General features: G+C 41.2%; 1 protein-coding gene across 2 annotated transcripts in view; it reads left to right on the top strand.

The window, feature by feature from the left end:
* Positions 1-13317, top strand: part of veph1 (ventricular zone expressed PH domain-containing 1) — a gene marked incomplete at both ends in the record, with an annotated part of 63530 nt that overhangs the window by 20479 nt on the left and 29734 nt on the right. Inside the window, 3 exons of one of the 2 annotated variants that reach the window (XM_083984321.1) lie at positions 4572-4735; positions 6027-6236; positions 12561-12781. In XM_083984321.1, coding sequence (XP_083840447.1) covers positions 4572-4735; positions 6027-6236; positions 12561-12781 — 595 coding nt within the window. Of the gene's footprint in view, positions 1-4571; positions 4736-6026; positions 6237-12560; positions 12796-13317 lie in introns of both variants that reach the window. The other variant, XM_083984322.1, reaches the window with a different exon arrangement.

The following is a 13317-nucleotide window of genomic DNA, read 5'->3' as shown; positions in this document are numbered from 1 at the left end:
GAGACACAACTAACAAACATGAGTGGATGTATGTGCAATACGTGTGAGTTGTGTAACTCTTTCCATGTTTTGTCTTATGGCTGCCACCTGAGATAAGGGATATAAGCCAGCTGTGGGATCACATGCACACGCACACTTAAGAAATCACTTCAGTGTGTTTGCATGCACAATGTAGGTTTGCATTTGCATCTCACACGCTGTTTATAGTTTATTGGATAAATGTGACTTATTATGACAAAATCACGATTAGATATTCATTTCCAGGAAAGGGTATTTTATGTGTCAGTCTTGTTTTAAAACAAGAAATATTTGTGGTATCATCCTTATTTGTTCACATTCAAATCATGCTGTTGCACATTAATTGTACAACCCCGAATTTCACACTGATGTTTTAAACTGAAGTTGGTAGAGAAACTAGTCTTTATCCCCTTTGCAGCTGATCATAAAACCTGCTCAGACCTGTGACCATCAGGCTTTTGTCAGCAGTGGAAAAGGATAAACCAGTCCTCACACCCATGTCAAACGACTCTGCAGTAGTTGTGGTTCTTAATCGTCTCCGACCGGCATCAAAATAAACACAACTCCCTATGAACCTGCTGTTTTTCAACATCTTCCAGAGGACTGATACAGACAGACTTGTCACCTGCAGGCTAGCAACTCATTGGTTATCACTGTGTCTCTGTGTGTTGTGCATGTGACAGCATTGGTTAAGGTCCGAACAGAAAGGCAAACTCAATTCACAGTGAAAAAGTGGTAAATCTTTTATTACCAGTTTTACATACATACATACTCCTGCTAAATTTGGTGAAAGGGGGTACTTTTGAGAAAAGAATGAGTTTTCTGCATCCAAAAATATCATATCACAATGTCAAATATGATCTTGAAAAGGTTCATTTATTAGTGGTCTTCCTGAGAAAGTGGAGGTCCAACCTGGGATGAATACATTGACATACAAAGTATTTGACTTTACATCTCATCTTCTTTCACGTAACATAAACTTAGCTGTGACGTTTTTGATGTTAAAACATGACTTTATCAGTATTGCATTTGAAATTCAGTGACAAACTGCCTACTTTGCTATTTAAATATATGACTTATTGAAATCACTGCACACCGAGGGGCCATGTGATATCGAGCATACAGTACATGCAAGTAAGTTGAGCATGCTCCCAGTTTCTGCTGATTCAGCGGTTTGCAAAAGCACGGCCGATTGAGACTCATCACATTCTTATGCGTCTTGTTTTCTCTGACGACCATTTAGGATAAAGAGGAAGTTTAAGTCAGAAAGGACGTGTTGTGTTTCACACTCAGAGAGAGTGTGCAGGGTGAAGTTATGTAGGTGAAAGGCGATGATGGTCATTGAGTGTAAACTTTGCAGGAGAGTCTTCATGTACGTACGTATGTGTTACACTGGCGTACATCTGGCTGGCTGTTATGGTTTTCATTTTATGATTTAGATATAAATATGTTCATGCATGAAACATTCTGAGTCATGTGTACATGTGCTGAAAAGCCGGACACGTCTCTCTTTGCACTCTGGTAACTGGAAGCCATCCAGAGGACTGGGCAGCTATGTTTCATATGGGCCTGGGTTCTTATTATTTCTAATGTGTTGCCGAGGGGGGTGGGGGTGGGGGTGGTGGGGCAGATTCGCTCACACGACAAAAATGCACAGAATCCAAAAGATATAGGCTTTCTGGGAGAGGGTTGTCTCCTGCGACTTACATTTAGATTTGACAGCTCCTCCCCGCCCTCCCCCACCTGAGGTTATTCAAGCAGCTTGATATATGACTTTGCTGGACAGACACACATGAAATGAGCGTTTGAAGCCACGGAGAACAAGTTTAAGCCGTTAAACGTCTCCAGGAACATCCCTACGGATATCATTTGTGCTGATCTCTGCAGTCTTGTCCTGTGCAATGACCTCCCTTGCATAGGAGTTCAGTGTTTATACGAGTTTCTTTTGGCAGGTTATGTTCATTCTTTTGGATTTGAGAGGAATGTTTTCTGCATTTGTCCAAAAATGTGTTTGATCAATTGAGGAAATGATTGGTAATTGCTCATACTTGGCTAGAAAAGACACCTAACTTAATGTATTTTGGTGTATTTTTTGTGTGTTTGGATTAATAGAAAGATGCATGAGCATCTGTAATTCAGATGTTATAGAAGTTGGATGCACTGATCCCAGTTCTGTCAGTGATGTCTTCACTTTATGGATTTGTCATTGCTGTTGGTTATAGGCTTGTTTTAGCACCATAAAGAGACTTAGTCACTCTCCCATGACTCAGGCTGTTTTAGTGTCCTCTCGGGGCCTTCATGAAAGTGCTTCGCGCAGACAATTTAATATAGAAGGGACAAAGAAAGAATATTTCTGTAGCCAGCGGTATCTGTGCAGCCAAAAGTCAATTTTCTATTCAAAGTTAGCTGACTGAAATGGTTCACCTTTGGATTATAATGTGACATTTGGAAAAATTGCACACAAGAAGAGAGCCATCGTGTCCTCATGATCAGTCACCAGATTTCTTTTTTTTTTCCCCCACTTGGAAAAAAAGACTCTGAGGAGTCTTTCAAAAAAATCAAAAAGCCTTTGTGAGCTGACCCACCAAAGGTCATCACAGGATATTTTACTGAGATTTGTAAGTCATGATAATGGGCTTGGTGTATGCAGGAATGAAGATATGAAGGTCAGATACTACACACGCACACACACACACGCTCACATGCTGTCTGTGTGTTTAGATGTGTGTGTGTGCCTGAGGGTACAGTACATGCTGCTCAAACAGGTAAGCTCTATAAATCCTCCTCAACATGTTTGCGTGCAGACTCCCGTCTCCTCCTGCCTTTTAACATTCCTCTGGACCGACCAGTAAACGCCACAGCCTCAGCTTTATGGTCATTACCAACTTCTGTCTTTCTATACATCAACTACATCTGTCTTTTTTATGGTGATCTGTGTCCTAAGTGTGGAGAGTGGGGTGTGTACTGTATATTCTATGATTAAAGAGAAGAGGAGGGGACATCACAAGTGCCAGTGCCCATCCTCTTATCAGTTTTTGTGGGCTCTTCTCCTTCGTTCTGCCTCTGCACAGAATACCAGAACAGTCCGTCCCTGTAGCTCTTCAGCCGATCTTTAAACAACCCGTATTTAAGATGATTTATAGTTGTGTCAAACTATTTATTTAGCTTTCTGCTGCAAGATTTTATCAAAAAAAGACAAATAGATCCACTTTATTCCAGCCATTTCTCTGAAGTATCTTGAAGCAGATGTCACAATCAATTCAGAGGCAACATTGCTCTTACATAACATCTTGTAATGGTATTGATTTATTTAATATGAATATTAAAATTTAACAAACTTGACCCTATTGCATTTAACCTTTACTATGAATTACTAAAGTTTGTCTAGTCTAATTAAGCTTTATTATTACATGGGCCCCACCCTTTTGGATGTGTTCATGTTCAATCTTTGACTAAAGATATGGGGAAATATGCTGATTTGCTTTGTTGCCAATTTAAACTCAAAACTTTCAGGGAACTACTGAGCTTCACAATTTCTCACTCTGATGAACGTCCATCTACTTTTCCATCTTTTTTGCTTTTCACTTTTCACCATTTGTACCAGATAGTGTCAATTTAATTGAATATTATAAGAATCATACACATTAAGAGCACACATGCTACGCTGCCATCCCTCCCATGGTTTAAACCCTACAGCGTCTCCAACACCAGCTGCTATTCTATTCTAGCTTTTATAATTAGATCTAAATCTCTCTGTAGTTAAATGGTAAAGTTACAATATCTTATGTTGTCTGCTATTTGGTCCATTAGGACACTAAAGCCATTGTTTCGAAACTTGAAAACAAGGGTCTTTGTTTACCAATGTGAATCATTTAAAGATGTTTCATACGTGAGTCAAAGGCTGTTGGGTAATGTTGTGGGTTTTCTGGGCTGGGTGCTGATTTTCAAACATCTTTATGTCTGGGCATGCGTCATCACTGACTTTCTTTTTTCCTGCATCAGCATCACATAGGGCATATTGACAACAAATGGAGAAGGTTTTATTTGATTGGGAATCTGGTGCATGTTTTGTAAGGAAATTAAAAGTTAAATAACATGGATGTTACGGCTTCACGACAGCTTAAATGGGGATTCCCGTTAACAAACTGGGTCTCATTTCTGTCTGATGGCAATAAAATTGCGATCACCAAGTTACTTATTGAGATCTGGGAGTGTAGCCCGGGAGGTCATCTGACACATGAGCAGTCACAGCTTCACGTAGCTGTGCACAATAGTCACAGGAAAGATAAAGCATTTTATTAACTTTTGTGCTTTAATCAGCATCTGTCATCACCAGCTTTGCCCTGGGTTTATCTGGTTTATGAGCAATAATATAAATAAATGAGACAATCACATTCACAGTCACTAATAATACTGAAAAACAATGAAAATACAGTGTATTATTGTTTATGAGAAAATATAACCTCCATGTTTGTTCTCAAAAACGCTCTTTATGCATCTTTAAATACAGTTTGAACGCAGGGTTTACTTAAAAACATCTCTCTCTCGGGCAGGTAACCACATGCTGCTGCGAGTGTTGCCATCAGTCTACCCCAGACAACCGGAAACCATCCACCGTCACCTAGGCAACCTCACTGCGATGATGTCTCAGCTGGAGTCGCCGGAGCAACAGCACCTGATCAGGCTCATTCAGATGGTTGCAGAGCAACATCCTCTCGTGAGTGTTTTTATGTCGGACATAAAGCAAAGTGTACTGTGTGTAAATCAAACTACTCACTTTTACATCTGAAGACTGTGATAAAATATATTACCATCATGTGAATTCTCCTATTTATAACACTGTCACTTTGCCAGTGGTTCGACCACAAACTGTATTTTGTCATATTTCTAAAAAACGTTTTACCTAAAATGGTAACCCCCGAGTTGTTTACAGTCTACCACAATTTAATATGATAATGAGACTGTTGCAATACAGCAGAGCTATGTGGTCATCTGAATATAATGCACTATTCAACTAAATCCAAACACAGCATCTGTGGTGATGGCATAAATCTATATTTAACTTGACTCTGGCTCCAGCGAACTACATGTGTGTCTAACATCTCTGCCTCTGACTCAAGCTCAATCAGACCTTTTACTGCCCAACCTTTCTATACCCTGTAATGAGCTGGTGTCGACATCCACAAGTCAGAAGCCACTGAGGCATGGCTAGAAGAAGTGAGGAAATGCATCGGTGAACGTGGTGTACACGTTTCTCAGTAGGAATTCCCTTAATCCTGCGCATTTTGGAGCAGAGCTGCTGATGTTGAACACGAGGGGGGAAGTACCACATACCAGCAAACACACAGCACATGGTGGTAAAAAGATGGATGGTCTCACTCACATGTTAAGAAACTCGGGGAACAAAAAAAAGCAGCCATCTGGAGTTATTCTAATCTCCACCCCCCCCTGACGCAGGCACACACAAAATATTTCTGTTGTGATTGTAGCTGTGATAAATTAATTACAGCAGTTCCCAAATCTCCTGCATCATCATATTCATTTGCTGGAAGTGATGCAGGCGTGAAAAGATTTGAAATGACAAAGACGTGCAGTATTACATAACTTAAATTTTTTGTTGGTCAAACATCCTGAGGAACAGATACTGTGTGTGGTATTAACATGATTATTCAGAACAAGCGTTTCGTAAAGTAGCACCAGGAGGGCCGCAATGGTGGCCATTGTTAGCCCGATCCAGGGCAGTCCAGTGTGACCAGTACAGATAATGAGGAGGAACTGCTCATTCGCTCCGTTCTTCCACAGTCCTACAGTCAAGCTATTGTTTATCATTAGTCAGCAGGCTCTTCATCTCGCTCCAAGGTCAGTCGTCTCACCTCCAGCCTTCATTAAACACACATCAGGCCTCTGTTTGTGTGGTGTTGGTGCCCAAAAAGTGACAGAGTTTCTTACCGTTATCATTAAAAATGATAAATCATGCTTTAGCTATGTGCTTCTTATTCCCCATGCAGATGTTAAGCCCTCAGGTGCCTGCGTTGGTTGGTTTCCTAGGCGACCAGTCTCTAACAGAGACCTTGCTGGGCGCACTGGTAGACATCTCACAGGCCAGCCCGTCCTCGCTGGTCAGCTTCCTGCCAGCACTGAGGGTTGTGGGACAGCAGTGTCCTGCTCTCCTGGGTCACATGGCCAAAATCCATGGCGCCGTTGGCATCATCAGCGAGGTACGGTCACACACACACACACACACACACACACACACACACACACACACACACACACACACACACACACACACACACACACACACACACACACACACTCAAACTGACAAGTGTGCGTTAGTTTGCAGCAGCTGTGTGCTTCCAAGTATGTGTTCTCCAACTGAACAATGAGCAAATTTAATAGGAAGCGTGACTGCAAACAAATGGGAGTGCATGCAAGCGAGCTGACACGTCCGCACAAGCTGGAAATGGTTAAACATAAACCTGAGCTATTCTTTCCAAGCTCCAATTACGAAATGTGAAAAGACAAGAGGGGGAAATACTGAGGGGTCCTTCAAAAACTCTGACTTTCTCAGATGTCGCACAGTTGTACACACACAATTCCTTCAAACGCCTATATGCCCTATGCATCAGTTTAGAAAGGACAGGCTGCAAAAACACTGGCATTCATGTAAAAAAAACTCGCCGCTAATGCTGCTAATTCACCTTAGGCCTGCCTGACACACACGCACACACTGAAACAGGCAGGAGTGATTATTTTAATGAGTATGGAGGAATGGGCTGCACATGACTTGTTCTCTGTTGTCCTGCCAAGTATAAAGCCCACGCTCTAACACCGGACGGGCCGGACAAATCCGGAGGTTTTGACTGCTGTCTAACACCTACATCAGTGTTCAGTGGGACCGTGTCTCCTAAACAAACACACGCAGAGTCCTAAGAGGAGAGAGAAAGCGCTGCCCTGGTGGGAGCAAAGAGAGATCTCATTTGAGAGAAGATTCAAGCATCAGTTTTTTTTTTAAGCTGAAGCCTATAATTGAGCAGCCATAACATTGTTTAAGAGAACATTAACCTCAGGGAAGGTACTTTGTTCCACTTCTGCTGAGTAGGGAAGAACCAAAAAAAAAAAAGAATAACACCAGTGTAGTGTATGAATGGAAATGCTGCTTTAGATTGTGCAGCAAGAGTTATTGTGTTATGTGTTATGTGTTATTCATGTCTGCAACTCCTCCCACCACAGCTTATAGAGTATACTACCTCTTTGTGGAAGATTAAGGATATCACAATTTGTGTCAAATGAGGCTAAACGTGTCCCGTGAGCCTCATTTTGGGCCAACTCATGGTTAAATACTTGGCTGTCTTGCAGACTTGGCTGCTTGTTTGCCTCCTAATAGCACTGCTCTTGAAGTCCAAAGTGGTGTTTCAGCCATGACTGACACCAAACCCCTCCTCTAAAACACTTGAGCTGCTTATTACAGGTTAATTAGCCTAACAAACTGTGAGGTGGCACTGCTGCAGACTAATTGGGTGGGCAGGGAAGGAGAGAGGTTTTTCAGAAGCACACATGTACACTGCGGGTCACTCATTAAATCTGGTCTTGTTAGCTGTCTGGCTGTTCCTCTGAGGAACAAAATATTAACTGAGTGCATGTTCATTTTTTAGATATGGCAAGTTGGTTGCTTAGCCTGCTGCTTTGGTACAGACTGAAATATTTTAACACTCCCTCTACAAATTGCCATGAAATTTTGCGGCGACATTGCAGTGTTTAAAGGATAAATCCTGAGGCATCCGACTTTCTCTGTACCATCACCTGTGGCTGAAGCATCTTTAATCCTATACAGCACGCAGCAGGACGACATTTTAAATTGACATTTTTGCTTTTTCGGTGGAATGTCTCAACAGTTATTGGCTCATTTCCATAAATTTTGCTACACACATTCATGACCCCCTCAGGATTATTTGTGAAACCTTAGGTGATACCTCTGCATTTTTTTTTATTCCATATTTCCATACTCATGGCTGCTATTTTGAGTGCTTAAATGTGTTCACACGGCAACATGCAGCGCATTACAAGTACCGAAAATAATGCGTTTCACACCATCAACAGTTGCTCAGCTATGTAACAGAACAGGATGTTTGTTGAACATTTCTTTTTGCAGCTGATACTGATCCTCCATGAGTGTTGAAAATGATCATTGGGCAATCAATCTAAGATGTTTTCAAATTTGGGGGTAACCGTAGGTGTACATGTCATTGGTGCAGGTGGCAGTCGATTTACCATGTCACATGACAGGGGTCACAGGAAAGTGAAAATGTTCATGTAAGTCATGATAATGGGCAGCCGAACAGCTGGCAGGATTTGATACAACGCTGCTCACTGTCAAAGTTCAAGCTGACAAAAGTGTCCAATTTGATACACAGCATTAGTCCTATTCACATGAGGATTTCAAATTAAAACTCATAATTCCTTTGTTTATATTATCTTTCTTTCCCATCTGAAAGTGGTTCTGGAGAAATCCTTCTGTTGGCCAGGCTTAGAAAAAAAAGACTCTGTGTGTTACATAGCAACACAATAAACCCAACAGGACAGAAGACTTAAAGTCAAGGTAGGACAGAGGGTGATACAAGAGACACACACCAGGTAGTGTATAGAGAACATGTACCGCAGCATCTGGTCCCTGACGTCTGAGCGCATGAGGTAGATGTGATGAGGTGTGTGTGTGTGTGTGTGTGTGTGTGTGTGTGTGTGTGTGTGTGTGTGTGTGTGTGTGTGTGTGTGTGTGTGTGTGTGTGTGTGTGTGTGTGTGTGTGTGTGTGTGTGTGTGTGTGTGTGTGTGTGTGTGTGTGTGTGTGTGTGTGTGCAGCTCTGTGTGACAGGTAAGGTGAAGTCACATGAAGGTGACAGCAGGACAGGCTGAGGGGGGCTCTTTACCTCCAGGTCTATTTATCTGTAAGGCAGTTTAAGGACAATTTGGGGTAATTAAGGAAAAGGGGAGAAATACATCACGACAGCCTCTAGATGACGTGCGCCCCGTCCACATGTGCACATACATATACATAGTGTGTAGATAGACGCACACAGAAATCACAGAGCTGGAAACCTTAATAACGTTTTGTATTACTCCAGGGCAACCTTTCCTCCAAAAGCTCCCTTCCTCCTCAATCTTCTTGTCGAAAAAGCTGCCAACCCAGCTTCAGCACACACACAAATTCACACATGTATTCATGCACACGCACACACACATAGTTGGTCGGACCTCAGTGTCCTGTCTTTCTTCACATTGGAACCATTTGGAAAATAACCCACGTTTTCTGGGAAATGCCTCTGCAGAGGCCTCCTGGTGATAGTAGTGGAGAGAGCCTCCTGTGGGCTGTGTGTTTGTGCCCTACACACACACACACACACACACACACACACACACACACACACACACACACACACACACACACACACACACACACACACACACACATTTGTACTTGACTTTTAACTGGATTGCACAACACTCTCTTTGGCTTCCTTTACCCCCCGATGGGGTTTAGTCTATATTATATTTCGGAGCTTATTGCTCGTAAGATCACAATATATCACAATTCTCATCACAGATCTGTGAGTGAAAGAGCCCCCTGTATGCTGTACTGTACAGTACAGCGCTGGTCAGTCCAACTGTTCTCGAGGGAAAAACTCCTGTTTTGCAAATGCGGAGCCATGTGGATTCTGCTCGGGGCTAATTTTCAAGGCTGTGTTTAGTGTTGATCTTGATCTGTTTTGCGTTAAAGTCTATTTTTATCGCATCTATTGTATGTTAACATCAAAAACACATTTCAGTACCATGCAATAAAATCAGCACAAAATACACAACCATAGCAACTGAGCCGTGCAAACAATATAAGTATTATACAGAGCAATAAACTAAGAATGAAGTGCTCTACGTTTCTATTTTTTCTATTTTTATGTTTCGGTAAAACATCATAGTACAGAGTACATAGCACACATAGGGTTGACAGTATGTGGGTAATGATTATCTGATGGTGGTTATCTGATAGGTGGCAAAGCAAGGCAATGTTATTTGTATAGCCCATTTTGTCTCAATGGGCTTTGAATAGCATCATTACAACATCCTCTGCCCTTAGACCCGCACATCGACTGAGGAAACCCTTAACAACAGGGAACGAATTGGAGAAACTCTATACTTTAAACTATATGCTATACAGATAGACTTATGTATTTTTTCCTTTAAGGAGGATTGCTTCTCTTGAGGTTACTAATATTGAATATTAAATGCAACCATTAATGTGCTCATATTAAGTTTTGATAAGGGACATCTTTGTACTGATGGAAAGTCATCTGTGTTCAAATATAAATTTGCTGAAATTGCTCAGTTCTGGTTGCAATGAGCGATTAATGAACCTATCTCCTCATACAAACAGAATAGAGTAGTAGTAGAAAGAGAGCACATTCAGTGTCTCTATGGGCCTTCTTGTAGCAGGAGTTGGCAGAGTACAGCTCTAAAGGAAGCAGGGATCAGTTTGCTGATGGACAATCAGGGGAAACTAAGCGACCGAGCAAACAAGGGAAGAAAGATGAAGAAGAAAAAAAAACACAGGTTGGTGAGCAGAGAGAAGGATTTGGCTCGTCGCTGGTCCAGTGCAGCGTTTCCCTCTTTGTTTTTCCTCTGTAAACTCTGAATCGTTCAGCATTCAAATGAAGATATCACTAACACATAAGCACATTCACGACTGCCAGAGATTTGGAGATTGGCTCCCATAGTTGTAGGAATTATGATAATGGGTGATGGAAATGAATGAGCTCAAGCTGTGTCTTTCTCAGAGTGATGTGTGTGTATGTGTGTGTGTATTTGTGCACACATGAGGCAGAGAGAACCGATTTTGTTCTCCAGATCCATATCTGTCCTGTCAGATTGGCACAACAAGGGAGTATCAGCTCCTCTGCCATCATCTTTTGGATAAAATGGAAACTCATAATTAAAAGCAAACACTTCACAGTTAATTTGTAGTTTTTACATTTGCTATTTAATCGTGAGTCAAAACGATGATTGTGATTAGGACGTCAAATTGAGGCCAAGTGATTTTTCCAGACAATTTAACCACAACCTGTGACAGTCAGTGATTTGAGAGGCGTTCGTGACCTGGCCGGTTTTTAATAATATCACTCTAAAATGAAGTTCTGTGTATGCTGTAATGTTTGGAAGTATTGTAGTGAGTGAGTCCTTAAGAAGTAAAATCATCTCGCCAAAAAAAGCCTGAACTGTTGGTGCAGAGGTAGCACACGTCTGACGTCTTTGTACCCGCAGCCCTGTGCTCATGGCACGCTCCTATTTCATTTTCCTGTTGGAGCTCAGAAACTCCTAAATGCTCTCTTGGCGTGTTGTTACAGTAAGGTCAAGTTCTACCTTTCTCTGGCAGTTTTAGCATCCACATATAAATTTAGTATCCTACAGAGAGAGCTTGTGAAACATGCCCAAACTGCGCAGTAACCGCATTCTTCTCTCCTCGTTACAAGGTGTGCTTCGTGCTCAGCGAGTACAGGTTGGCTCTGTCCGTCTTTCTGTCCCTCCATCAATCAATCACAGTTTGTGTCTCCATCAGAGGAGGAGAGGGAGCAATTTAAAGCTCTCTTTTTCTTTTTCTGTTTTACTTCCATGCAATGTGAACTTTTTTACAAGCTTAGAGAGTTTAACCTTTAAACAGAATCCTGGTTTTGTTTTGATCCACAGATGTAAGGGGTTTATTTGGCTTCAGTTCTGCCCTAAAACGCTGCAAGAGAGCTGGTTACTGAATCATGTCACCTTTGTTCATCTGTTATCACAATGGTTTTTGTGTTGACTGATTTACACCCATTGAATTCATGACTGTTTTTTGTTAATAATGGATCAGGATCCAACATGGACCAGGTTGAAACACTGCAGTTAAAGATTAATTGAAAGTACATGCTGTAGTTAAACAACTGCATTGGTTATGATTATTGCATTTTACAGAGACCAGCACATATAAAGTTTGACTCTTCCTTGGAGAATACGACAGATATGCATGAGAGAGTGTTTAAACCTTTGCTGCACATTATTCTGTCAAATCTGAGCATGTTGTACGTATATGTTCTAAATACAGTTTATACAAAGAGCGGGGTGAGAACGATGAAGTGTGTGTGTGCGTTTGTTTTCACACTATTGGGAAAAATAGACATTATGTTCAGAGCCAACTGCATGTGTTTGTGTTTATTATTTTTTGTCCTGATTTATTATTGTTTGTCATGACACCAGCTCCCCCAAACTGCTTGGATGTGATAAAGTTATGTGTGTCAAATTAGATAATATTCATTCATATTTCATCAAAACACATGCAGTTAAACAAAACTTCCAAATCTTACAACAATAGCCCTCTCTTCGATGTTCTAAGAGAAGTGTAACCTTAGAAATAACCGTTGAATTGGATGTTTTTGTAAAGATAAAACAACTTATTGGCGAACTGTTTCCTTTCTCGTGTTTTATTTAATTTATTATTCTAATCTTTGTGTTTTCTCTCCAGACTCATGCTCACAGCTCGTTGGTCTACCTGGTGTCCCTCCTGGGCAGCATGGAGCACAGCTTTCACCACACGCTGCTGATGGAGATCAGAGCTCTGACCGACCGTTACCCATCGCTGCTGGGAGGCTGCGGCAAAGACATCTACAGGATGAGCAACTCTTTCACAGCCATGGCCAGACTGCTGGGGAGACGGTTGGAGGAGAACATGGCCGCACACTGCAGGTCAGGAAAGCCATGTTAACACACACTAACAGCTAATTTTTTTTTTATTCTCGTGTATATAATCCATGAAGCACATTTGATCCCATGAGCCACAAGCATGGACGGACCAGAAGTGTCAGCTGACTGTTGAATGCCAATTACAGCTTGTAGTCATTGCATTTTCTATTAGTGTATGAAAACACTCCCACACATAACTGTAATATGTGTAGATATAGTGAAATGACATCAAACATAATGTGCATGTGAAATAAAAACATGTATGGAAAAAACATACCAAAACACCTATTAGAAATTGAACAATTCCATATATTCACATTATGTTTAGCACGTTAAACGTTTGTATTTGTACTTGTGTTGTAGACATATAAATATGTATATCCATCCCAAAGTCTGTCAATATGTTGATATAATACAAAGTGGATTCTAAAAGTCGGAGACCACTAATGAGAAATTAGTAAGAAAAACACAATGTTGTTTTAATAAACTTACTATAACTATATATTTCAATAAATATAATGTGAACACATGATTTTCAC

The sequence above is a fragment of the Trachurus trachurus genome (genome assembly GCF_905171665.1).
Source record: "Trachurus trachurus genome assembly, chromosome: 13".
In the NCBI taxonomy this organism is placed as follows: Eukaryota; Metazoa; Chordata; class Actinopteri; order Carangiformes; family Carangidae; genus Trachurus; species Trachurus trachurus.
The sequence above is the reverse complement of the archived record's forward strand: the minus strand, read 5'-3'. Positions and strand labels throughout refer to the sequence as shown.